The sequence below is a fragment of the Monodelphis domestica genome, chromosome 6 (assembly GCF_027887165.1).
Source record: "Monodelphis domestica isolate mMonDom1 chromosome 6, mMonDom1.pri, whole genome shotgun sequence".
NCBI lineage: Eukaryota > Metazoa > Chordata > Mammalia > Didelphimorphia > Didelphidae > Monodelphis > Monodelphis domestica.
This window is the reverse complement of record NC_077232.1, coordinates 1,387,247-1,413,623: the sequence shown is the minus strand read 5'-3', so window position 1 is coordinate 1,413,623 and position 26,377 is coordinate 1,387,247. Positions and strand designations below refer to the sequence as shown.

At 58.6% G+C, this 26,377-nt stretch overlaps 1 protein-coding gene across 2 annotated transcripts in view; it reads left to right on the top strand.

The window, feature by feature from the left end:
• Positions 1–26,377, top strand: part of OSBPL5 (oxysterol binding protein like 5) — an 81,559-nt gene that overhangs the window by 41,690 nt on the left and 13,492 nt on the right. For both annotated transcript variants that reach the window (XM_056801125.1, XM_056801126.1), the window contains exons 2-15: positions 1,923–2,079; positions 3,228–3,313; positions 7,764–7,847; positions 8,101–8,202; positions 9,466–9,669; positions 11,214–11,298; positions 15,250–15,421; positions 16,477–16,693; positions 17,442–17,626; positions 20,534–20,615; positions 21,340–21,438; positions 22,587–22,683; positions 25,666–25,764; positions 26,108–26,205. In XM_056801125.1, the coding sequence (XP_056657103.1) occupies positions 1,944–2,079; positions 3,228–3,313; positions 7,764–7,847; positions 8,101–8,202; positions 9,466–9,669; positions 11,214–11,298; positions 15,250–15,421; positions 16,477–16,693; positions 17,442–17,626; positions 20,534–20,615; positions 21,340–21,438; positions 22,587–22,683; positions 25,666–25,764; positions 26,108–26,205 (1,746 nt within the window). In that variant the 5' untranslated portion in view covers positions 1,923–1,943. The remainder of the gene's footprint in view (positions 1–1,922; positions 2,080–3,227; positions 3,314–7,763; positions 7,848–8,100; positions 8,203–9,465; positions 9,670–11,213; positions 11,299–15,249; positions 15,422–16,476; positions 16,694–17,441; positions 17,627–20,533; positions 20,616–21,339; positions 21,439–22,586; positions 22,684–25,665; positions 25,765–26,107; positions 26,206–26,377) is intronic.

Below are 26,377 nucleotides of genomic sequence, written 5' to 3'. Positions count from 1 at the left end.
CATGTCCTCTCTACCTTGCACAGACTCACACTTGAAGAAGGCTCGCAATGGGCACTAGAGCTCTGGGCCCGCTGGGAGCTTGCTCTCTCCTCCGCTGACGCCCCCCAGATCTCCCGGCCCACGGCGGTTCAGGTCGTGGCTTCCCACACTGGTTTCACGGGGCCCTGAGAAAGCCACGTTCAGCCTGGGTCTGTGTTGGCCCACCTCTTCATCCTGGACTTGGCTAGCCTGGAGGAGGTTGAGAAGGATCAGCCCCTGCTGATATGCACGGGCTTCCTGGAGGGGAGGGCGGCTTCTAGCTGGTCCTTGAAGGGTCGACGGGCTTCAAAGAGGGCAGGCAGGAGCTTCATCGGTGGTGGAGCCTCTGGAATCATGCACGTGCAGAAACGGTAGAAAACCCTCTCCCTCCTTAGGTTTTCCTTAAGCTGGCCATCTTGGACCCATCACTACCTGCCTTGGCCCATGTAGGTGTCCTGTGCCCCCAGGAAACTCGAGCGTCAGCCCCATGTTGTTTTCCAGCTCTGAGCATGGCACCTGCTGTGTCCGCAGTGGCTACCTTGGAAAGGTGTAGATCAAAGTGACGGGGGCTGACTGTCAGCTGGACTGAGAGACAGGGTCCCAATAGTAGGGGGCTTGGAAATGCAGGCAGCAGACTTGGACGAAGAGGCCAGAGGAGCTCTTGGCAGCTTTGGGATGATCAGACTAAATGCTTTAAGATAAATGCACCAGTTCAGACTGACTGAGCAGGAGGGGAAACTGAGGCAGGGACGACTAGATTTAGGGGGGATGGTGTACACAGCAGGTGCTTAATAAATGCTCATTGGTTGGTTGTTGATTAAGATGCATTTTCATAGGATTCAGGATCTAGGGCAGTGAAAATGAACCTTTTGGAAAGTGAGTACCCAAATTGCAGCCCTCACACCACAGGTGAGCCCCACACCTTACCCCAGATAGGGGAGCAAGGAAATGCTCCCATTGGGATGCTGGGCAGTGTCAGGTGATGTCAAAAACTGTCCTCAGGCACAGTGGAGAGGGAGAAGGGAGCAGCCCCCCTCTGACACATGTGCCATAGGTTCACCAACACAGATCCAGGGCATAAAAGAGGGGAGACAGAAAGGAAGAGGACTGAGATGAGGAGGAGGATGGGAGATTCAAGCTCTGTTGGGAGGGTAAGCAGTCACCTCTGGGGCTTGTGGAACTAAGAGGGGTCTGTGAGACAGCCCAGAGAAACTGCCATGAGACCTGAGCTTTTCTCTACACATAGATTCTCAGCATCTTCATTTAAAAAAAAAAAGTGTCTACCAGATAGATGCCCTGCCTTCCCTCTTGGGTCCTTTTGGTGAGTCAGGGACCATGCATCTGGGTCAACGAGCCGAGGAAGGGGCTTGCTGGGCCGGGTCTCAGAGTTTACCTTCCCTTTGTACATATCTGTCCAGCTATGGCTTTTCTCTGGTTTCCATCTTCTCGAGATGTTTTGATCCTGATGCTTTGGGCCTAGGCAGGGGCTTGCTGTTTGTAAGTAGAGCATCCTGCCACAGTTGGGCGTAGAGGCTGTTCTGAGTTATTGTGGGACTGTCTACGCACTGATTTGGGAAACATTAAAACTACAATAAAGATACCTAATTCCAGGCTCTGTAAGAAATTGTTCTTTCTTAGACCCAAAAGGCATCTTCAGGTGTTCCATTGGGAGCATAAATCCTGATTCTCCAGATCTGGTGACGGAGAAGGTGGAGGGGGGCTGGGTTGGATGTGCTCTAAGCTGGAATGGGCAAGGCCTTTCTTGTCCTTTCTCTTCTCCCACCATGGGGAGCCCAAGTTATTTCTGCCTGCATGGTGCTTGGATCAGGATGCATCAGAGGTGCTTGGCTTCTTTGGCCTTTCCCATCCTCAGTATGAATGGCATTGTTGTTGCTTCCTTTCAGAGAACACCCACAGCTCACACCATGAAGGAAGAGAACTTCCTACGGCGCAGGTTTTCCCTCTGTCCACCTTCCTCCACCCCTCAGAAAATTGATCCTCGGAAACTGACCAGGAACCTGTTCTTCAGTGGAGACCATGAAATCTACCCGCTCAGTCCAGGTCAGTACTACCAGGGAGGGCAAGCACAGGCTCGCCTGGGAAGAAAAGGAGGACATGGCCACATGACTGGCCAGGAGGGAGGAACCCAAGGGCCTAATCCTGACCCTCCCCCCCACAGTGAGAGGCAGAGCCCCAGGATGGCCCCAGAGGGGCCAAAGACCCCTAGTTCTGACCCCAGTTTAGGAACCTCTCTCAAAGAGTGTCGAGGTTCACAAAACCTAAAGAGAGGGGGTGTATCGCCCCCTTTTACTGAGGAAGAAATTGAGGCTCTGAGAGGAACATGACTTCATGGTCACACAAAACTCTCAAGCTAGGGACCTCTAGATGGCACAGTGGATAAAGCATCAGGCCCAAAGCCAGGAGGACCTGGGTTCAAATTTGACCTCTAATAATTTCTAGCTATGTGACCCTTGGCAAGTCACTTATTCATGTTTGCCTAGCCCTTGCCCTTTTATCTTAGAGTAGTTACTAAGACAAAAAGTAAGACATTTTAAAAGAACTCTAAAGCTAGGTTGTCAGATCTGAGAGGCCTTGAAGGCCAACCCCTCATTTTAAAAAGCAGAAATTGGGGTTGAGTAGAGAATCAACTTGCCTTCAGGGTCGTAGACTTCTGAATCTAGAGGTGGAAGGAACCTTCCCAGTCCTGTCGTCTCGGAGGAGGAGCATGAGAATCAATCACCTTGTCCAAGATCCCAGAGTCAGAATTCGATCTCTGGTCTTATGATTCTAAACCCACTCTTTCATATAGCCACCATTCAAACTCAGCTCTCTCCTGCCATTAAGGCTAGCTTTCCTCCTACATCATCTTTCAGCATGAAATCTCCAACCCAACCCACCCTGCTAACTTGCTGCTCATTCTGGCCTCCAGGTGGCTTCCTCTGTGACCGTCAGCAGCCGCAATGGCAGCAGGATGAGAATCCAAGTGGCTAAAGGCAGAGACAGTGCCCAGAGGGAGGGGTAGCCCTGGGCTGGGTCCCAGGTTTTCTCCCTCTTCACTTTAGAGCCCCTCCTGGTGCCCAGGCCTATCTCTGAACAGTAGCTTCACCCCCTGAGCCAGGCGGGTGCCTACCTGGTCATGGGGGGCCTTGTGGGGAGCCAGGGAGGGGACCCAGAGGGCCCGGCTGCATCTCACCCCTCCTCTGTCGCAGGGAAAGACGTGGAAGCCAGCAATGGTGTTTCCCTGATGAAGGATGAAGTGCCTCAGACACCCATCTCCATGCCCAAAGCCCTGCAGGTAAGCCCCGGCCAGAGCTGGAACAGTCCTGGTCAGTCAGGCACCACAGGCTGCTCTGAAGCCCCAAGCCAAGGGGTGTCAGGGTGGACAGAGACCAGCCAGGGGCAGGCCTGGCTTATGGTCTCCTGGCAGGATGGGGACGCAGGGCCCTCCACAGTCAGCCTCTGTGTAGCTGTCTCTGGAGTCTTCCCTTTGAGTTCCAGGAAGACAAGGCTCTTCTCTATTGCCCATTCTCATCCCATCCTTTCCCCAGTGCAGACCCTCGTTCAAACCTTCTCCTCCAGGAAGCCCTCCTGGGCCCTCTCTAAAAATGACATTTGCTGGAGCTTGCTGCTCCACGTTCAGCATGTCCTGGACCTCGTCTCTGGACTCTATCTTGCTCTCCTCTCCCCAGCCCATTGGACTGTAAGCCCCTCTAGGCAGAGGCTGGGCCACATCCTTCCCGTACCCCCAGAGTCCTCCTACACTAGGTAGGAAATACATGTGGGACCCAGGGATCCAGTGGGCAGTCATGGGTACCCCGAGTAGGGGCATGTCTGAACCCCCAGTGCTGCTGGGAGCAGCTCATGTCCTGGGGCTCTCCTCTGGGCTGGATGGAGCTGTCCAGCTTCTGTGCCCTCCTTCCTTCTCTCCTTTCCCCTCTTTTGTCCTTCCTTTGTCCCTCCATACTCTCCCCCCCCCCATCCTTCCCCCTTGTTCCCTCTGTCCTGGCTTCAGATACCAAGGAGGAGTCTTCCTCCCCATTGCCCATTCAGCCAGGCTGCAGCATTACCCAAGAGGGTTGGATGGGTGGCTTCTGAAGCAGCTGGTTGGGGGGATGGCATCCCTAGACCTCTCCAGCAGGCTTGCCCCTTCTCCTCTGCCTCTCCTTAGTGAGCCCCTGATCAGGGACTTGCCACCACACAGCAGGCAGACCCGGGATTCAGCTACCCCTTGGGAGTCTAGGCTTTGGGCATTTCATGATTCTCCTGCCCCCCTCTGGGGCTGGCACTTTCAGCCACAGCCTGGCACTGGACCATCCTTGTGCCATCTTTGTCTCTGATGATTTCATGGCTTTGAGTCGTGTTTGCCAGCTAGTGGAGGGCACCCAAGTGGCCAGGCAGGTGTCTTCCTCCTCTTTCCTTCCTCCTTCCCCCATAGCACCTAGTCCAAAGGTATAGCTGGTGATGAATAAATATACATGGTGTGAGCTTCTGTGTGTGTCTGTGGAAATGGGACAGGGAACCCGAATTCTAAGGCTGGATACTCCCCAGGTGGCACATGAGGTGGGTTCTGTGGCAGGGAACAGCATGGATTGGGGCAAAGCTGGAGAGATTTTGCAGTTGGAGGAAGAGAAGAGAGCCCAGAGTGGGGAAGGGAAGGTACTGAGACAAGGAGACCAAGAGTGGGGATACTCACTGACCAATGAATAGACTCCTTTAGGATAAAAATATAAGCAGGAACTTATTAATGGTCATGAACATGAACAGGAGACTGCTACCTTGTGTAACGAGCTCCCTGTGAGGGGAAGTATTTGAGAACAGGCCAGGAATACTATAAAGGAAATTCCTACATTGGTGGGTAAGGAGTTGGGCCAGCTGATCTCTAAGATCCTTTCTAGCCCCGAGATACTGTGATTCTTAAATCCCTTTCTGCTCAGGGGGATGTTAAACCCCAAGGAAGGGCTGATCTGAGTACCAGAAAATAGATTATATGATGTGGCATTGTTCGTGTCTTCTGAGAAACCATGACCACAGTCAAGCAGCAGTGATAGAGACAGAGACAAAGGCCACATCAGTGGCAGGATCAATGATGACAGTGCAGGCAGTTAATAATGTCAGTGTAGCAGGTGGAGGCACCAAAATGTGAGCTCCGTTGTGTTTTTGTGTCCCCAATGGCTAGCACAGACTTTGGAAATGTTAGAAACTTGTTCACTATTTGTTGGATTTATTTAATATTGGATTGGATTAGAATGGACTAAGTTGGTTTCAGCTGGGATGAGTAGGGTTGGGTTGGATTAGTTTGAGCTGTGTTGAGTTGGGCTGAGTTAGGTTGGGTTGGGTTTTTGGCTAGGATTAGTTAGGTTGACTTGGGTTGAGTTGGGCTAGGTTGAATTGGGCCGGATTAGACTGGACTAGGCTGGCTTGGGTTGGGTTAGACTAGGTTGGGTTCATTTGGGCTGCATTGTGTTGGATTGAATTATAGGTTGGATTGGGTTGGACTGGGTTGTATTGAGTTAGGCTAGATTGGGTTGAGTTGGGTTGGGATGGGCTGGCTTGTATTGATTTGGGTTAGGTTGGGTTGAGCTGGGTTGAGTTGGGCTGGGTTAGACTGGGCTAGGCTAGGTTGGATTGGGTTGGGATGGTTTAGGTTGGCTGGCTTAGGTTGGTTTGGTTTGGGTTAGGCTGGGTTGGGTTGGGTTGGATTAGTTTGAGCTATGTTGGGTTGGGATGAGTTAGGTTGGGTTGGGTTTGGCTAGGTTGGGTTGACTTGGGTTGAGTTGGGCTAGGTTAAATTGGGCTGGGTTAGGCTGAGCTGGGTTGAGTTGGCCTGGGTTGAATTCGGCTGAGTTAGACTGGGCTAGGCTGGGTTGAGTTGGTTTGGGCTGGGTTGGGTTGGATTAGTTTGAGCTGTTTTGGATTGGACTGAGTTAGGTTGGGTTGGGTTGAACTGGGTTGAGTTCCAGGTTGAATTAGGCTGAGTTAGGCTGGGCTAGACTGGGTTGGGCTAGGTTGGATTGAGCTGGGTGAACTGGACTGAGTTAGGTTGGGTTGGGTTTGGCTAGGGTGGGTTGACTTGGGTTGAGTTGGGCTAGGTTAGACTGGGTTTAGCTAGGTTGGGTTGGATTGGGTTGGGTTAGCCTAGGTTGAGTCGGGCTAGATTGGGTTGAGTTGGGCTGGGTTGAGCAGGGTGAGTTGGGCTGAGTTAGGTTGGGTTGGGTTGAACTGGGTTGAGTTCCAGGTTGAATTGGGCTGAGTTAGGTTGGGTTGGGTTTGGCTAGGGTGGGTTGACTTGGGTTGAGTTGGGCTAGGTTGGGTTGGATTGGGTTGGGTTGGCCTAGGTTGAGTCGGGCTAGATTGGGTTGAGTTGGGCTGGGTTGAGCAGGGTGAGTTGGGCTGAGTTAGGTTGGGTTGGGTTGAACTGGGTTGAGTTCCAGGTTGAATTGGGCTGAGTTAGGTTGGGTTGGGTTTGGCTAGGGTGGGTTGACTTGGGTTGAGTTGGGCTAGGTTGGGTTGGATTGGGTTGGGTTGGCCTAGGTTGAGTCGGCTAGATTGGGTTGAGTTGGGCTGGGTTGAGCAGGGTGAGTTGGGCTGAGTTAGGTTGGGTTTGGGTTGGGCTGGGTAGGACCAGCCTCTCCCACTGGTCTCTAGAAGTGTCCAGGGGCACTGCACAAGAAGAAATCTTACTTCTATGTGAAAGAGAACACATATATGTCTTATCTCCTCAGTAAAATAAAAGTTTCTTGAAGGCAGGAAATATCTTTGTCCTGGTACCCCACACAAATTTAACACTTCATAAATGTCTTTTGAATTTGTTGTTGATAAATGTACTTGGGCAAGTCATCTAACCTCCTTGTGCCCAAGTTTCCCCCCTCTGTAAAGTGAGGGGGTGAGGGGATAGGACCTAATGGCCTCTAAGCTTCCTTCCAGCTTTAAATCTGTGACTCTATGATTCCATTATGAGGAAATGATTTGCCCAAGGTAACAGATAGATGATGCAGTGGATAGAACTCCAGGCCTGGAGTCAGGGAGACCTGGGTTCAAATCCACCCTCAGATACTTAATAGCTGTGTGACTTTTATTATTATTAAGTGTAAGTCACTTAATCCTGTTTGCCTCAGTTTTCTCATCTGTAAAATGAGCTGGAGAAGGAAATGGCAAAGCCCTCCAATATCTTCACCAAGAAAATCCAAACAGGGTCACAGAGAGTTGGGCATTCATGAAACCACTAGAACTCGGGTCTTGGCTCTTCCTCCTGCTTCCTGTTGAGGGAGGGTAAGCCTGGGAGGAATGTGCCTCCTCCTCAGAGCCAGCAGGAGGCTCAGAGGGATGGGGGTGTCACACACACTTTCAAGTCACCCAGACGCATGGGCATAGGCGAGGATGGCCAGGTGTCCTTGGCAACGCAGGCTGGGGAAATGGTGCCGAGTACAGCTTCCTGGGTTCATCCTCCCAATGGGCATGAGCCCAGCCTTGCTCCTCTGCGTGTCCAGGCTGCAGAGAGCCTGCCGCTTTCCTCTCGCTTGCTTCATGTGGGCGATGACAAGCAGGACCGACCAGGAGCTCGATAGTTCCCTGAAAGCCGGCCCACCTGCAGCCCTTCCGTCTAAGGGCACTTAGTCGTGCCCTCGCCCAGGCCCTTTAGCAGAAGGGGAAGGAAGGCTCCAGGCTGTGCCCTGGCCCGGAGGGGAAGGCCAGACCCTCCCGCCCTCGCGGGTCTGACCCACAGCCTCTCCTCCTCCTGTCCACAGACCAATGACTACAGGTTTTGCAATGGATCTGACAGGGAATCCTTGTCACCAACTGCCAAAGTCATCAAGAAAGAGACTCTCAAGGTGAGGGGGACAGCGAGCCTTGGGGGGGGCTGGGGGAGGGGTTCAGCCATTTCCCAGTGTCGGGGGGCTTTCCTGGGTGCCTGGCGCCTCCCCCCCCTCCTCTACTCCAGCCCTAAGGAAGGGAGGGCAGGCCTGGGCTCTGAGACGCATGGCTGGGGGCCTCCAGGACAGCACAGACCCCCCACCCCGTCTCCTGCCTTACCTCCCCTCCCAACCCTAACGCCACGGCCCCTGGGCCTCCTCTCCAAATCAGGTCCAAAAGAGGAACTATCGGCAGGAGAAGAAACGAGCCACCCAGCAGCTCTTCAGTGCCCTCAAGGACCCCGGGGTGGTCATCATGGCGGACTGGCTGAAGGTACAGCGTGGAAGAATGCTCGGGGGCACTAGAAATGGCCCCCGCCCTCCCGGAGAGAAGGGCACGTGGCCGGGGCCCTCCGGATGCACACGTGGCTGGGTGCAGGGGCAGGAGAAACAGAGAGCCGGGGGGGGGGGCTTGCCACCCCCACAGTGGCTCTGAAGGGAACGAGGAGCAACTGTCTGAGGCAGAAGCGAGGGGAGAGCCAGGCAGGCAGGCAGAGATGAGACGAGAGCCTGGGTGAGGGGAGCCCTAGAGGCTGCCCTTCTCTGCCGCCTGTCTCCAGCCTCCGGGCGGGCCGAGGGCACCAGCTCAGCTCCAGAGGAGAGCGACCAAGACTGGGCCATCAGAGGCTTCCGGGGATGGGAGGCCAGGCCAGACGGGCGGCCCAGGCAGGCACTTAAAGAGAGTGGCACACCGGCAGGGAGGCTTCGGGAGGGGAATGGGCCGTCCGAAGCTGTCGCAGAGGTGGCTGGCATGACGGGGCGGCTCCCCGCGCGCCCAGGACCACCAGGCATGCCAAGCGAAGTGCATCGGGGCAGGAGCAGCCTAAGCGCTGACAAAGCTCCAAGGGGAAGGCAGGCCCTGCTCCGGAGCCGGGAAGGCTTCCTGGAGGAGGGAAGCTGGACCGAACAGGATGAGCAGGAATGCAGGGGATGGAGGGGGTGGTGCAGGGCCATTCTAGGCCCGAGGAACCCCAAACGGCCAGAGGTGCTCAGGCTGGGGCGCTAAAGAGAGGCCCGGGCTGGCTGAGCCTCGGGGAGATCAAGTGAGTCACGAGCTGATGCCAGGCTGGCACAGACTGTAGAGGGATGCTGTATGCCAGGCCTAGAGAGATGGCGTCACCCTGCCTCAAAGAGTTTACCTTCTGTGGGAGCGGGCACGGAGGGGCGCCGATAGCCAAGACCAAAACAGGCCGAAGTCCCATTGGCCAGGGCAAGTGGGAGTGCCAGGAAAGGCTCCTCATGAGACGTGACCCCCCCAACTTCAGCTTATTTGTGAAGTGGGGCCATAAGAGGCCTTCCGGCCCTGTCCCGCTGAGCCTCCTTTTCCCCATCTGTGAAGTGGGGCCATAAGAGGCCTTCCGGCCCTGTCCCGCTGAGCCTCCTTTTCCCCATCTGTGAAGTGGGGCCATAAGAGGCCTTCCGGCCCTGTCACGCTGAGCCTCCTTTTCCCATCTGTGAAGTGGGGCCATAAGAGGCCGTGAGGAGTCGGGGACAGAGCGGGCCTGGCCCTGAGGCGCCTCCTCTTCCTGTGCCTCAGATCCGGGGGACCCTGAAGAGCTGGACCAAGCTGTGGTGCATCCTGAAGCCGGGCGTGCTCCTGGTCTACAAGACGCCCAAAGTGGGCCAGTGGGTGGGCACCATTCTCCTCCACTCGTGCGAGCTCATTGAGCGACCCTCCAAGAAGGACGGCTTCTGCTTCAAGCTCTTCCACCCCCTGGACCAATCCATCTGGGCCATGAAGGTAAGGGAGGGAGACTCGAGGGAGGCCACAGCTGAGGGCAGCTTCTGGAGGCGCAGCTGGGCCGCCTCCGGCAGCAGGCAGGAAGGCGGACAGGAGAGGCAGCCTTGGGGCGAGCAGGTCAGCCTGTAGGTCCGGCCGGAGGGCAATAGAGAAGGGAAGGAAGTGCAATGGGATGGCCCCTGGACGTGGGGAACAGATGAGCCTGCCAGAGATGGTCAGGTCACATTCTCTCTGTGGGCCTCAGTTTCTGCGTCTGTAAAATGGAAGAAGTGGCCCAGCCTGCCCTTTGGGGCCTTTCGAAGGCGAGAGGGAAGGCAGGAAGGGTCCTCGGGATCATTCTAGGGCTCCCCTCAATTCAACCAGACAGCGGTGCCTCTGACTCCAGGAAAGGGGCTCCCCGTCTTCCTCCCGGTGCAGAGGTAGGAAGTCCTTCTTGCCAGCAGTAACTGCGCCCAATGGCCCCGCAGACCCTCCAGGCCCCCCTTGTGGCCTTCCCAAGGCCCTTCCCAAGGTCTCCTCCCTCCAGCCCCAGCCGAAACGCAGAGGCAGGCCTGGCCCCTCCCTGACGCCTTCGTCCTCCTCCTCGGGCCAGTGTGGAGGGCCTGGGCACCCCCGAATCCACACGATCCAGCTGGGCGGGGGACAAAGGGGTCACGGCCAGAGCCCTGGGGAGAAACGCTGCATCCCTTTGGCCTTGCTGGTTCTGGGAAGTGGGCAGGTGAGCACCAGCCCCCCCCAGGCCAGGAGAAGAGGGCCCAGGACCTCCGCTATGCTGCGCCCTCGGGCCAAACAGCCCTCCAGCTGGGCCATGCCAGGCCTGGTTCTGGGGCCCCTCCCGGCCTGACGGTCCATGTTCTCCCTCGTCGGCCGGTGTCCCGTGTTCTGTCTCGGCCGCCCCTCCACTCCCAGGGCCTCTGAGCCGGAACGGCCATCTCGTGCTCCCCAAATCTCTTCTACCCAGTGCGGGGCTGGTTCTGGGGATCTGGGGCTCAGGGCCCATCCCGGCTCTGCTGCACCCTGCCTGGGTGACCGCTGAAGGGCGCTTCACCCTGCGCTGCCTGGGCTTTGGCTTCTTCGATTAGAAATCGAGGGACAATAGTAACAACATTAACTATAGCCATCACAGCTGACGTTTTATGGCACCTACTGTGTGCCCGGCCCTTTATAAAAAGCATCTCACTCAGTCCCCACCACCCCCCTGGGAGGTAGATGCTCTTGTTATTATTTTACAAGTTGGGAAACTGAGGCAAACAGAAGCAAAGTGACTCATTTAGTACCTTTCTGAGATCAAATTGGAACCCAGATCTTCTTGACTCCAGACCTCTGCTCCCAGCTGCCCTTAGATGACCACCAAGGTCCCCTCCATGCTCCGGGGAGGCCCTGCTATTCTCCAGGGGTTCCTAGGCATTCATATCCGGCCCCTCTCTTTTCTGAGGGCGCGGGAGCCGCACACACCATCCGACTCCCCTCCCGGACATCAACCTGTGGGAGGCTCGTCCCTGGTCCTCAGCTCCATCACTGTCTGTTCATGTGTCTGCTCTTAGGGTCCAAAAGGCGAGAACGTGGGCTCCATCACCCAGCCCCTCCCCAGCAGCTACCTGATCTTCAGGGCGCCCTCAGAGTCTGACGGTAAGTCCTAGCACTGCCCTCTTCTGGCATGAAATGCCAATGACAAGTCTCTGAGCATCCCGGAACTGATGCAGCCACAACGGGGCCGGCTTGTGTCAGAGGGAGACTCCCTCTGTGTACTCCCCCCCCCCACCCCCAGCATCCCATTCCACTTCAGGCCACTGCCACTTCCTCTGCTTCCCCACAATCCCACGCTCTCAGGGCTGACTTCTCCACGAGATGGCCTGCAGACACAGTGAGGTGAGGGGCATTTATTTATTTTTTTTTTAAATTAACCCTCACCTTCCATCTTGGAGTCAATACTGTGTATTGGCTCCAAGGCAGAAGAGTGGTAAGGGCTAGGCAATGGGGGTCAAGTGACTTGCCCAGGGTCACACAGCTAGGAAGTGGCTGAGGCCAGATTTGAACCTAGGACCTCCCTTCTCTAGGCCTGGTCCTCAATCCACTGAGCTACCCAGCTGCCTGACGGGCATTTATTAAGCACCTTCTGTAAACTCCAAGCTCCCCAAGCTCAAGAGCCAGGTGGCACCCCATCATTCTGCAGAATGGGGAACAGAGGCCTGGAGGGTAATCAGGGCTTGTCCAGGCCACCAGGGAAGTAAGGAACAGCTGGCTTGGAACTCACCCCTGCTCTCTGCAGGACAAAGTCCATCGACTGATTCACAGTTATCCATTATGGGCCTTCTTGGTCACCAGTACTGAGCTGTGGGAACACAAGGACAAGAGGGCAACAATCATGGCTCTCTCCAGGCTGGCATTCTCTTAGCCTCAGATGGAAGGGCAGTGCCCCTGGGCTACCATCTGGGCCTTCCTTTGGGCATCTCAGACCATTCGAGGGGTTAAGCAGTCAGGCAATTGGCAGACATTAACCGAGGGGCATCTATGCCCAGCCCTGGGTTCTTGGTTTTTTTTTTTAATTTAAATATTTTTCCATGGTTACATCATTCATGTTCCTTCCCTCTCCTTTTCCCCTCCCCTCTCCCAGAGCCAACAAGCAACTCCACTGGGTTATACATGGATTATCACTCAATACCTATTTCCATATTATTCATTTTTGTAATAATCTTTTAAAAACCCAAACCCCATGTCCAATACTCATAAACAAGTGAAGAATCAAATGTTTTTCTTCTGTTTCTGCTCCCACAGTTCTTTCTCAGGATGTGGATACATTCTTTCTCATAAGACCCTCAGATTGTCCTGGGTCATTGCATTGCTGCTAGTAGAGAAGTCAGTTACATTTGATTGTGCTACAATGTATCCATCTCTGTGTACAATGTTGTCCTGGTTCTGCTCCTTTCACTCTGCATCAGTTCCTGGAGGTCATCCCCGTTCACATGGAGTCCCTCCAGTTCATCATTCCTTTCAGCACAAGAGTATTCCATCACCATCAGATACCATAATTTGTTCAGCCATTTCCCAATGGAGGGATTACCCCCCATTTTCCAATTTTTTGCCACCACAAAGACTACAACTATGAATATTCTTGTACAATTCTTTTCCCTTATTATCTCTTTGTGGTACAAACCCAGCAGTGCTATGGCTGGATCAAAGGGCAGGTAGTCTTTTAAAGCCCTTTGGGCATAGTTCTAAATTACCATCCACAATGGTTGGATCAATTTACAACTCCACCAGCAGTGCATTAGTGTCCCAAAGTTGTCACATCCCCTTCAACATTGATCACTTTCCCTTGTTGGCATATTGGCCAGTCTACTAGGTGTGATGTGGTACCTCAGCATTGTTTTGAGTTGCATTTAATTATGAGAAATTTAGAACACTTTTTTCATGTGCTTATTGCTAATTTTGATTTCTTCAACTGAAAACTACCTATTCATATCCTTTGACCATTTGTCAATTGGGGAATGCCAGTCCTGGGTTCTTGACTAGAGACCCAGGGCCCATGTCTGGCATGTGGGGATGTCCCAGCCCCAGGTACCATATCAAGAGACCAGTGCCATCTTTTTCCAAGACTTCCCAGGTCTCTGATGTGCCCAAATGCTCACAGTTGCCCTCAATCCAGGCTCATGATGGCCCTTTGCCTTATGGTCTGTTCCCCTCTTCTGGGACTGCAGTCACTGGCTTTGCCCTCGCCATGGTCCCAGGATGTGGCTCCCTGCCTCGACTCTCCGTTCACTGATTCCCAAAGTGCTCTGAGGCCTGTTTCCTTCCTGAATGAGATGACCCCAAGGCCCTTTCCAGCCACCCTCTCCCTCCATATCCAGAGCCCTGTGATTTGGAACCCAAACCCATGACCTCAGGCCTCTGCCCCCTTTGGTCCACTCCCGTCCCAAAGCAAAGAGCTTTGCTATAGTCTTGTCCACAGCGCCCTCCTGTGGTGGTCAGGGAAAGGGCGTGACCATAAGGGGAAAGTGAACCTGCCTTTTGGGGAAGAGCTGGATGCCCTCTCCTTCCCTTAAACCTAGCGGCCCCAGGCCCCAGAGCATGGCTTGTGTGTCCTTGCTGTCTTCCTTTTTTTAATGAAGCCAACCCCTTCCATCTTAGAACTAATGCCAAGTGCAGAAGAATGGCGTGGGCCAGGCATTTGGAATTAAGTGACTGGCCCATGGCAGTGTCTGAGGTCACATTTGAACCCAGGATCTCCAAGTCTGACCCTTTCCACTGCTCTTCTGCGCTGCTCTCTCTCCTCTGCTCCTCTCCCATTACTGACCTCCCTGGCTTTCATTCCCAAGTCCTGACCCCGTCTTGGTGCCAGGGCCTCCCCCCAGCAGGACTTCCCTCATTGGCCTGGGAGCTCCTTGGGGGAAGCGACTGCCTTTCGTCCCTCTTTTTGTACCCCCAGCCCTTGGCACAGCCTGGCACACAGTAGCTGCTTCATCGATCTTGATTGATTGAAAAATTAAGTCTTTCCCTTAAGCTGGCCTACAAAGAGCAGACATTGGCCGTGAACCGTCCCAGAAGATGCCCCCAAGGTCTCAGAGGAAGGGGGGACGTGCATCAGTTCAGGACCCCCAAGCTCACTGCCCCTGGCATGCATGGCCAACACGATATTGTGTGGGCACTGGGGGAAGGCAGGGAGGACGGAGGGGTGCATCGCAGACAGAAGGAGCCAAAGAGGAAACACCCCAACTACTCCCGAGTCTGAGATCCCAGGAGGTGAGGACTAGGAGAAAACTGAGGCCAACCAAGGGAAAGAAGCACACGCTAAGATCTTTGAGCTCGCCTTTACACAAAGATGTTCTCTGCTAGCTGGATGACCCTGGGCTAGTCATTTAACCCCCGTCTGCCTCAGTTTCCTAAACTGTAAAATGAAATAGTTATGCCACCGGCCTCCCAGGGCTGTCGTGAGGATCAGAGGGGAGCGTGGAGGAGCTGCTTAATAAACACTTTCCCCTCCTCCCTGTGAGAAAAGCGCTTTATTAGTTCCTGTGCGAGAGCTAGAAGTGTTAGAGGAACAGGGCCTGGCGGGATCAGAACGTCCTCTTCTGCTCGCACATCCCTTGCCTTCCCTGACGCAGTGCTCCGTGCACGGCCCATTTCCCGCCACTTGGGCTCCAGGGCGTTGCTACCCCTTCTTTTCGTCACTGGCCTCTTTGGGGCAGGCGCCCAGCAGCGGCATTTCTGGGTCAGCGAGCTTTTCCGAAACTTCTCTGACTCGTTTTCTCCCCGGAATCCCAAAGGTCCTTCTGGAGGGTTTGGACTCAGTAGCAGCTCCACCAACAATGACTGAGCACCACCCCCCCCACTGGCCCTTCCCATTTGGGGTCACCTTGGCCTCAGGACTGCGTCCGCCTGGCTTTAACTCATTGTTGGTCTTCCAAGAGTTGCAGGGCGGAATTCGGCTCTCGGGTCCTGCTGGCTCCTCTCTGGGCGCTCGGGGGCTTCAGGATTGGCCCGGCCGCCTCTGTGTCTCGGACCCTCGCCAGATTCCGGGAAACGTTTTCCTTGCAGCGGGACGGGAACGTGAGCCCCCCCCTCTTGTTTCTCCCTGCACAGGCCGCTGCTGGCTGGATGCCTTGGAGCTGGCCCTGCGCTGCTCTAGCCTCTTCCGGCTCAGCACCTCCAAACAGGGGAAGGACGGAGAGCTGACTGGCCAACTGGACTCTCTCCATATGCCCCTGGACGGGCTGCTGCACGGCGGTACCATCTCAGACCAGGATCTCTTCCAGTAAGTCCTGGGCCAGGCAGGGCAGGACCGGACTTCTCGGGGGGGGGGGGGGCACGGCATCCTGCCTCCCATTCTCTGCCGGCCTTTGTGCCTCAGTTTACCCAAGCAGTGCCCCTCTGAACAAAGCTTGAGAGTCCAATGCTCGCCTCTCTAAAGTGCAAATGCACAGGGGATGCCCTCATGGGTCTGGCCGCGGGTTCCGATGTCCACAGAGTGGGTTTGGATCCGACGAGACCTCCCCGGGGGGCTCAGCTGGGTCCGCTCATCCTGTCCTGCTCTCCCTCCTGGCACGTGGGACAGCTCTGGGTGGGCCTCCGGAAGCCTGGTCTGATGAGCGCAGTAGAGCTCGCCGGGCGCCAGGCTATGACCGTGGCACGGACGTAACTCCTCGCCGAGCCGTCGTGGGGAAGCCTTAGAGCTGAAATAGGGCCCTGGAGCCGGGCCGAGCCTCCCCCGCGGCAGAGGAGGTCAGGAGCCCCAGAGAGTCCGAGTGACCCGAGTGCCGGGATGGAGGCTGCCGGGGTCCGAGTCAGCAGATGGAGAAGCGGCCAGATCACTGGCCCCTCCTTCCGTGGCCCCCAAACCTCGAGCACATCCCAACGTCCACCCAGCTCCACTTGGCTCGGCTGCACGAGTTCTTCCCGAGAGGGAGCCGAGCCTCGAAGGATGAGGCCAGGGTGGACCGTGGGAGAGGGGCACGGCGGGGCGGGGCGGCGCATCACAGCTGCGAGAGATGCTCCAGCCCCCCCTTCCACACGTGAACACCCCCAGGCTAGGGGAGCCCAGGTCCCCCCTAGAGGCCGAGGCAGGATCTGAATTCGGATCCGCCACGTGCCCTGGACCGGCTGGGAGGGTCCGGGCTTCTCCTCCCTCCGTCCTCGGCTCCCGTGCTCAGGTGGCGTCTGTAAACGGCCTTTAAAGCCGTCCGTAACCTCCGCCTCGTCCGGGGGAGAGCAGGGAACGGCGTCCGGTGCCAGGGGCGGCTGCCCTCCCCGAGGGCCCGGGGTGCCGGCCGGTGCCTCTGATGCGGGTCCCGGCCTCCCCGTGTGTTTCAGCCTGCACGAGGGCTCCCTGGAAAACCACCAGCTGGAGCACGACGCCTTCTCAGACAGGTCGGAGAAAGACACCATCGAGGAGTCGGAGAACGACACCCGGGAGAACAGCCGCAAGACCAACGACAGCGAGAGCGACCAGTCCGAGACCCCCGGAGAGCTGGGCCAGGAGAAGAAGGGGACCACCTACATCGAGCAGATATACGAAGAGTTTGGCGAGGTAGGCGCGGCCGGGGGAGCGCCGGGGCCCCAGAACAGCTCGGGGAGGGGCTGCCCCCGGGGACCCCCGTGAACAGAGGCCCAGAGGCAGGTTGGTGAAGAGAAGGGCCGGCCCTCCTCACCCATCCCCTCTCTTCCCCGGCTGCCCGCTTCAGCTGGACCCCCTTCCTGCTGCTCCTCCCACTAGCCGGCTCAGCTTCAGGCCGGGGTGCTCTCCATCCTCCCCTCCACCACCACCCCTCCCCCTGGGAAGCCCGGCCGAGCTCTGCCTCCTCCGGGAAGGCCTCCCCAACTGCCCACGGCCAACCGGGCAGAAATGGCTCCTGGAGAGCCAGGACTTGCGTTCCCAGGATGCCGCTTGCTCGTTTCCACAAGCAGAAGAGTGGCCACCCATAGCGCACCACACAGGCCTAAAGCATCCTCCTCCTCCTATTCCTCCTCCTCCTCCTATTCCTCCTCCTCCTCCTCCTCCTATTCCTCCTCCTCCTCCTATTCCTCCTCCTCATCCTCCTCCTATTCCTCCTCCTCCTCCTATTCCTCCTCCTCCTCCTCCTATTCCTCTTCCTCCTCTTCCTCCTCCCCTCCTTCCTCTTACTCCTCTTCCTCCTCTTGAGAGGGGAGGCAGAAGCTCAGGGAGGCAAGCCGGCCCTTTGGATGCGAGCCCCGGAGAGGGCGAGGGCGGTGAGCCTGGGTTCTGGCCGGCGCCAGTGGCCAGACTGACCCGAGCACGTCTCTGGCTTGTCTCGCAGACGGGAGAATCGTCACAGACCGAGACCGTGTCGGAGGAAAACAAAAGCCTGATCTGGATCCTCCTGAAGCAGCTGCGGCCGGGCATGGACCTGTCGCGCGTGGTGCTGCCCACCTTCATCCTGGAGCCGCGCTCCTTCCTGAACAAGCTCTCCGATTACTACTACCACGCGGACCTGCTGTCCCAGTAAGTGCCCGAGCCTCGAAGGGAGGGAGGCGGCCGGCACGGGGCACTCGGGCTTGGCAGCACCCAAAGATGAACGTGGCACGTTGGCACAAGTGGGCCAGGCTGTTTGCACAAAGGGTTCGTGGAAGGAATCCGCAGGAAGTGTATTGGGGGGCGGGGGTCCCCCAGGGGCGGAGGGGGGTGGGGTTTCCTGTTGCTACTGTTCTTCCGCCTAATTAGCAAAAGTAGACACACCGGTCAGGGCTTGTGGGATGGTCTCGACTCAGTGGTGACCCAGGAACTCCCCTGAGCTGCGATAGCTTTTGGGGGGGTCCCAGGGGCTACATATATGCTTATGTGTTGTGGCCTCCACCGGGGGAGCCTCTGGCTTTTTTGCCGAAGGTGAGGAGGAGACCAGGCCCTCTCTCCAGCCTTCTCGTGCCTGAGGGGTCTGGCCTTTAAGGGCGGAAGTCCTGGGCCCTGGAGGACGGCACGCCGGCCTGAGCAGAGGGGGCTGAGGCCAGCAGGATTCCATCCCGGGGGCACGAAGAATGGGGGTTGGCTCTGGCTTCCGTCATTCCGAAACCACTGAGGCAGGAGAATGGGCAGCAGCTCTCATCCGAGGGCACTGCGGGTCTGACGTTGGTCTGATGGAGAGACGGGCCGGCAGCCAGGGAGGAGCGAGGAGGAGCGAGGAGGCCGCCACTGGCCGCTGGCCAAGAGAGAATCCTTTACGAGCCTTGGGCGAGGGGGCGCTCCCTTCTCTCTGCTCTGGCTCGGTGGTGGCAGGAGCCCCTTGGCACAGGTCGCCGAGCCACCCAGCCATTATGAAGGGGCTGGACCTGGTGGTTTCGCTGGTTCTGTTGGGGGCGCTGAGCGTTGAAAGGACAGACACGCCCCTGGCCGAGCGCCCAGACTGCCCACCTCCGATGAAGAACCGACCTCGACCCTCCCAGGATGAGAGATGGGTGTTTGGTGAGGAGCGGCCAGGAGTGGCACCCTCAGATCCCAGCGTACACAGAGGGGATCCAGGCAGGAGGTGACCTTTAAAGGGAGCAGGGCTGGCTCACCAAGGGCTTGAGAAGCCAGAGGCAATAGGGAGCCACAGCAGGTGAGAGAAATTGGATGCATCAGGAAGGTTCAAAGAAATCTCACCAGTCCACAGGCATTCCTTAATCACCGAGGGCCGTGATGGCAAACCTCTTAGAGAACGCGTGCCTGGACTACCCCTCCTACCGCCTGCAAGCCGCCCCGTGCCCCAGACAGGGGAGGGAGGAAGCTCCCTCAGCTGGGCTCCATCCCAGGCAGTCCCGGCAGCAAAAATCCTTTCGCAGTGGCGTGGCCTGTGCGCTCCCCTGGGACGCATGGCTCTTTTCTCCAGACCCAGTCAGGCTCTGTGGGCTGTGAGGCCTCATCCAGCTCTGGGGCTCTGGGCTCAGTGGGCCCCTCCTGCCTCTCGGGCCTTGCTGATGGGGTGTCCCCCGGCCCCTGCTCACAGACCTTTGGTGACGAGGAGCTCGTTAGCCTCCCAGGCCCATTGCGGGGCCTCTCAGATGGAGGCCACTGTCCTAGGGACCTGGAACCAGTTTCCCACTTGCCCCAAACTGATTGTCTGCAAACAATAGGCCTGAGAGATGCTACTCGGAGGGTGGAGGGCGGCTTTGAAGGGCAGAGCCAGAAAAGGAACCCGAGCCCCAAAGAGCCAGGAGCACGGCTTTCCCAGACAAGGACTGGATGGGCTGACGGGGTGACCGGCCAGCAGATCGAGGGAAGACCCACCTCGCCAAGATTTCAGCCAATTGTTTGACGATCTCATGATGTCCTGGTGGGAAAGAGAAAGATGGAGGCTCACGGAGGCCCCAGGAGGTGGCTTAGGAGCTCGCTGCATGGCTGTGCCCAAGAGCAGGCCGTGGCTGTTTGTCAGCGGTGCAGAAGGCCATCACCAGTGGGGTCCAGCCTCAACCACAGACCTTCGAGCCAGAGCTTCAGGCCCAAAGGCCACCCGACCTCTACCCCGATCCCTCAGCTCTGCGGCTCCTCACGGGCCATCCAGCCCTCGGACCTTCACAGAAAGGCAGCCCATCCCTCGCCTTCCACCTTAGAATCGACACTGTGCAAAAGAGCAGCCAGGGCCAGGACATGGGGGGGAAGTGACTTGTCCAGGGTTACCCAGTGTGATCTTTAAAACTACTCCACCCTACTTAGACCATACTTTAGGGGAAGATAAAGTTGTAATCTCCTGATTGTAACAGTGGAGACACTCGGTCTAACAGAATCAAGAATGTCTTGTGAACTAAAGCTCTGAGACTGGGTTCAAGCCCAGGAGTTCCCGTCTCCAGGCAGCCTCCCCTCGTGGTTCCACATTCTCCCCCATCCGGGGCCGAACAGGAGAGTGACCCTCCTCCACTGGGCAGCCCTTGTCTTCCTGACTCTGTTCTGCCCCCCAACAGCACCCCACGTCCCTCAATGCGCACGCCACTGATCTGGAGAGTGTGTCTGAGGAGCATCCTCCTCCTCCAGGCAGCACCGGCTCTGCCCTCGCCAGCCAAGCAGAACCACCCGCCTTTCCCAGCGTTGTGCCCGGCAGAGCAGAGCGGCGAAGGTTGGGGTTCAGGAGGGCCTCCCAAAGCCCCAATTTCACCAAGGAGGAAATGAGAGGTGTGGCACCTCGCTGGGTTGTGCCAAAGCGGGATTTGAATCCAGGATGTCCCAGGTCCAAATCTAGTATTCCACCCCAAAAGTGTTATTGCCCTCTGACAAAGGTACCCTCCGAGGGCTGCCCAACTTGGGAAATGTTTCCCTAAACAAGCCGAGCAGAGCCAAGCCTGTGGATGGGCCGCTCCCTGGGGGCTTGGCATCCCCACGGTGGGGGGGGGGGTTCGCCCAAGCCCCCAGGGCCCTTCCCTAAGGCTCCCCCCTTTCCTGCAGAGCCGTCCTCGAAGAAGATCCCTTCAGTCGTATGAAGCACGTCGTACGCTGGTATCTGTCCGGCTTCTACAAGAAACCGAAGGTAAGGAGGGCCTCAGGACACCCGAGCCAGAGCTCGGAGCTGCCCAGGCTGGGAAGGGCCTCCGCTCACCTCACTGTTTGAGGGGAGCCCCTCACTAGGAAGCCTCCCCACCCCCTGCAGGGGTAATTCCAGACTGACCCTCAGCCAGCAGCTGCAAAGACCAATATGGCAGCCGGAGCCTCCTAGACCTGCCCCCCCCTCCCCCCAGGCCCCAAGAAACAGCCGCGATCCTCTTCATTTTCACATGGAGACATGGAGGCACGGAGCAGTGACTGTGCCAAGGTCACGCCACTCATCAGCCCTCAAAGGCCATCCTCCGGGCTCTAGTCCAGGCTCTTTCCTTTGGCCTCCCCTGAAGGAAGAAGTCACAGGAGCCGGACTCAGTGGCCAAGGAAACTGAGGGAGGCTGGGCTCCTTCAGATCTAGAAGTCACATTGACTGGGGCCAGGCTCATGACCAGAGAGGAGGATCTTGAACTGGGGTCCGAGGAGAGGCTGAGGAGAGGGGTGGACTGAGACTCGAGTCACCTGGCTCTGCAGCCTCGGCCAAGTCGCCTTCCTCGTCAGCAAAATGGGAATCGCGCTCAGGAGGTGGGGCGACGACCCAAAAAACATTGACAAGCGGGGAGGGCCTGGCCCAGGCTTCCCGGCCGTCTCCTGTGGATGCTCTGGGCAGGTGGCCGCTCCAGCCGCAACTCTGACGCCGCCTCCTCTTGGTTTTCCAGGGAATCAAGAAGCCGTACAATCCCATCCTGGGAGAGACCTTCCGCTGCTGCTGGTATCACCCACAGACCAACAGCCACACCTTCTACGTCGCTGAACAGGCAGGTGCTCCCTCCCTCATGCCCTGGTCAGGTACAGAGCACCCATCTCCCCAAGGGCTCTCTGGCCCACTGGCCTCTGCCTCAAGGCCCCAGGCTGCCTGAAAAGGAGGTTTCTTTTCCTGAGGGATGGGGGGCCTCTGGTTCTGTTCCAGCCCGATGCCCTGAACTGATGCCAGGGGCCACTCCTCACCCCCTCACCTGGTGGGCACAGTGCTCCCCAGGCTCATGGTCCCCCAAGCTCATGGCCCCCTAAGCTCATGGCCTCCTAAGCTCATGGCTCCCCAGGCTCATGGCCCCCCAAGATCATGGCCCTTCAGTCTTGTGGCTCCCCAAGCTCATGGCCCCCACAAGCTCCTGGCTCCCTAAGCTTGTGGCTCCCCAGGCTCATGGTCCCCCAAGCTCATGACTCCCCAGGCTCATGGCCCCTCAGGCTCATGGCTCCCTAGACTCATAGCCCCCCAAGCTCATGGTCCCCCAAGCTCATGGTTCCCCAGGCATGTGGCCCTCCTCAAGCTCATGGCCCCCACAAGCTTGTGGCTCCCTAAGTTTGTGGCACCCCAAGCTCATGGCCCCCCGAAGCTCGTGCCCCCCCCCAGCTCATGGTCCCCCAGGCTCATGGCCACCCAGGCTTGGACTGTGGGTTCCAGCCTTTGGATTTCTTGTTTGCTTGGGAGACAGCTTTCTCTTCTCCTCACAACCCTCCCACGATGGTCCTGTGGCTGAGCCAGCTTTCTAGGGTCAGACTCTAGGAAGGGCATCCTGAGGGAATGTCCAGGCAGGCCAGGGAGCCCCAGAGCCCTGAGGAAGAGGCCAGGGAGAGTCTCTGAGACCGAGGCGGGAGGGATCTGAGGGGGTCCCCCCCCACCTCGCAGCCTCCTTATTGCCCCCCTTGTCTGGGGGCAGAAGCTTTTGGGGATGCTCGGTCTCATGGTGCCTCCAGGAGGACCTCCAGGGGGCACTTGGATGCCGGACAGGGGCAAGGCTTAGCTGAAGGGTATTCCGCTCTGGCCACATCCGTTAAACGCTTTCCACGTGGAAGACTCGGTGCCGGAGGTGGGACCCCAGAGGCGCCCAGTGTGGCCGCAGAGGCAGAGAATGTCTTCTGCCCTTGGAGAGGGCAGCGCCCTGATGGCCCCTCTGCCCCGCAGGTCTCCCACCATCCCCCCGTGTCTGCTTTCCATGTCAGCAATAGGAAGGACGGCTTCTGCATCACTGGCAGCATCCTCGCCAAATCCAAGTTCTACGGTAAGAGGGGGACGGGGAGTGAGCTCTGACCGTCTGCCCCAGGGACGGCCTGAGAAATGGCTGACCATCGATGCCAGGTGCCGCCCTCGGGGGGAGGGACATCCGGGGGAGGCCCCTGCAGTCCGAGCAGAGGCCGGCCGTATGCCTCCCTCACTCTGTCCGGTCAAGGGGAACAAGCCAAGGTAGGGGCGGTGTCCGGGGCGGCTTCGGTGCCTCCCGTCCTCACGCACAGCTCGGCCTGGGGGCGAGGGGTCGCTGCTCGGTGGGCTACGGCCCGGGGGTCCCCGAGGAACTCCTGAGGCTGGCGCCGGGCCTGCGTTGCCTCCTCCTCCTCCTCTGTGCCCTTGTTCGGCCAGCCTTCTAGCGGTGCCAGGTCCTGGGAGAGGGGCCGATCGGGCCAGCCCTCGGGGAGCCCGACCAGAGAGCAGAGTGCAGAGGACTGCACACACCTTAGAGCTGGAAGACAGCCGGGAAGCCTGAGGCCAGGAAATGGCAGAGGCCACACCCGAACCCGGGTCCTCTGAGCCCGAACCCAGAGCTCTTCAGCGGGCCGTGTTGAGGGAACAGGACGGAGGCTCCTCCGGAAGTTCGCTGGTTGTTCTCAGGCGTCTCGAGCGCCTCATTGCCCCGCGGAGGGCTCCGAGATGAAGCGAGATGCCCGGAGGCCCCCGAGGACCCCAGCCCGGGCTCCCTGCCGGCTGGCCGGTAGATCCTCCCCTTCCTGGTGCCTTGGAGGCACTTTCCGTGGCCCGCTGCCCCAAGACTGAGCCTCCCGGGTGTGCCGACGATGGATTATTTCAAGAACCAGCAAAGACCGTCCCATCCTCCAAAGCGGAGCAGCGCACGACTCCGAGACCCCTCCTGGCAGGAGCTGAGGCTGGACAGGAGCCCCCTTCTTGTGGACATGCGCCCAGGCTGGGGCCTGGTCGTCCAGTCCTCCTCCCTGGAGGGCGATCCCTGCCCCCGAGAGACGTCAGACCTGAACCGGCTCCTCCAGGGCTCCTGCCGGTAGCAGCTCCCCGTCGGGTCCTCCGGCCCGAGCCGAAGACGGCAAATCCTCCTTCCTTGAGGCTTCCTTCTGCCCGGCCAGCAGGCTCAGCTCCTTGGCCGACTCTGGCCCAGCCCGATGGCTCCATTCCTCGCCGGAGCCACATTCCCACCTCCGGCCCCATCAGCGCCCTTGGGCTGGGCTTCCTCCTTCGCCTGGTGAGCCGTCCTCCGGTCGCTGCTGCCTGTGAAGTTCTATCCATGCCCTTCGCAGCCGTTCTGAGAGGCGGACGATTGGGGGAGCAGGGGGGGCGCAGAGGCGGTTTGGGGTCTCCCAACCCCTTTCCACGTAAAACCCTCGGTGAGACTGGCAAGACTCTGGGGAGATCCCTATGGTGGAAACGCTGTGATGGAGACAGGAGCGTTCACTGTGGACACATAGGTGCCAGGAGGGCTCCTACATGCCCAGGGTACCACAGGCATCTCTCCTCTCACAGGGGCATCCCTCCTCACACACGGGCATCCCTCCAGACACACGGGCACCCCTCCTCACACACGGGCATCCCTCCTCACACACGGGCATCCCTCCTCACACACGGGCACCCCTCCTCACACACGGGCACCCCTCCTCACACACGGGCATACCTCCGGACACATGGGCACCCCTCCTCACACACGGGCACCCCTCCTCACACACAGGCATGCCTCCGGACACATGGGCATCCCTCCTCACACACGGGCATCCCTCCTCACACACAGGCATACCTCCAGACACGTGGGCATCCCTCCTCACACACGGGCACCCCTCCTCACACACAGGCATGCCTCCGGACACATGGGCATCCCTCCACACCCATGGGCATCCTTCCTCACACATGGGCATCCCTCCATACCCATGGGCATCCCTCCTCACACACGAGCACCCCTCCTCACACACGGGCACCCCTCCTCACACACGGGCACCCCTCCTCACACATGAGCACCCCTCCACACACACGGACATCCCTCCTCACACACAAAGAGGCCGAATTTGGAGACAGAAGGAGCCTCAGCAGCCCTGAGCCGAGGAGGAATGGCTTCCCAGCATCTCCCACAGACCTTTGCGTTCCTGAGTGGCCAGCGAGTACGGTGATGAGAACAAAGTCCATCTGAAAGCCCTGCGGACTCTGACCCGTGTACAACGGACTGGCCTGGATCCCTGGGACAGGAGGAAAGCGGATCACAGAGAGGCTCTGAGGAATGGTGGCGACGTCTTGCACTCCCGGATTCCTGCTCCAGCGTTCTCTGGTTTTCTTAGGACGGATGAGAATAAGCCACGGCTCTCGGGTCACCCTGCGCGCTCTTGTGTCTTGAGAAAATACAGAGCGCCCTGGAGTGGGGAGGGGGGACAAGGGGCTGGCTGACCACGTCTGGGGCCGGCTGACCGCATCCGGGGCTGGCTGACCACATCCGGGGCCAGCTGACCACGTCCGGGGCCGGCTGACCGCATCCGGGGCTGGCTGACCACATCCGGGGCCAGCTGACCGCATCTGGGGCCGGCTGACCGCTGGCTGACCGCATCCGGGGCTGGCTGACCACATCCGGGGCCAGCTGACCGCGTCCGGGGCCGGCTGACCGCGTCCGGGGCCGGCTGACCGCGTCCGGGGCTGGCTGACCACATCCGGGGCCAGCTGACCGCGTCCGGGGCCGGCTGACCGCGTCCGGGGCCGGCTGACCGCGTCCGGGGCCGGCTGACCGCATCCGGGGCTGGCTGACCACATCCGGGGCCAGCTGACCGCGTCCGGGGCCGGCTGACCGCATCCGGGGCCAGCTGACCGCATCTGGGGCCGGCTGACCGCTGGCTGACCGCATCCGGGGCTGGCTGACCACATCCGGGGCCAGCTGACCGCGTCCAGGGCCGGCTGACCGCGTCCGGGGCTGGCTGACCACATCCGGGGCCGGCTGCCCAGCTGCCTTGCTCTGTCTCATCGCCGCTCTCTTCCCTTGTGACCACAGGAAATTCTCTTTCTGCCTTACTGGAGGGTAAAGCCACGCTGACGTTCCTGAGCAGAGGCGAGGAATACGTCATCACGATGCCCTACGCTCACTGCAAAGGTAGGAGAGCTCGGCCTGGCCCGGGGGTTCCGGTCATCTCGCTGCCCTCCACGGGGAAGCCAAGGATGTGGGTTCCAATCCTGCCTGACTGCCCCTCCCCGCTCTGGCCGGACTCGTCCTCTGCAGCCCTTCCAGCCCTTCATCGTGTGTGCCCAGATTTGCTGTCCTGGAGGGACATGAGGGTGCGAGCCCCGGGTGTTAGCCCCCCTTTATAGATGAGAAAACGGAGGCCCAGAGCCACTGAGGTCCTTCGCGGCAGAGAACCCAGCGAGCCTCAGGAAGGGCTGGAGAAGGGGGGAGGGGGGTCCCCGGGTTCCAGCTGGTCGGTGTGGCTTCTGTGCAGGGATTCTGTACGGCACCATGACCATGGAGCTCGGGGGGAAGGTGACCATCGAGTGTGAGAAGAACAACTACCAAGCAGAGCTGGAGTTCAAGCTCAAGGTGAGGGCCCCGAGGATGCTGGGACCCTCCCCGCCTCCCGTTAGGGCTCTCTTCCCTGGGGAAGGAGACAGTCTGGACGGGGAGGGCCCGTGGAGGGAAACGCCCCGAGGCCCTCGGTCAGTCAGGGCAGGCCTGGGGCTAAGCATCAGAAGTGGGGGGCAGGGGGAGGCCC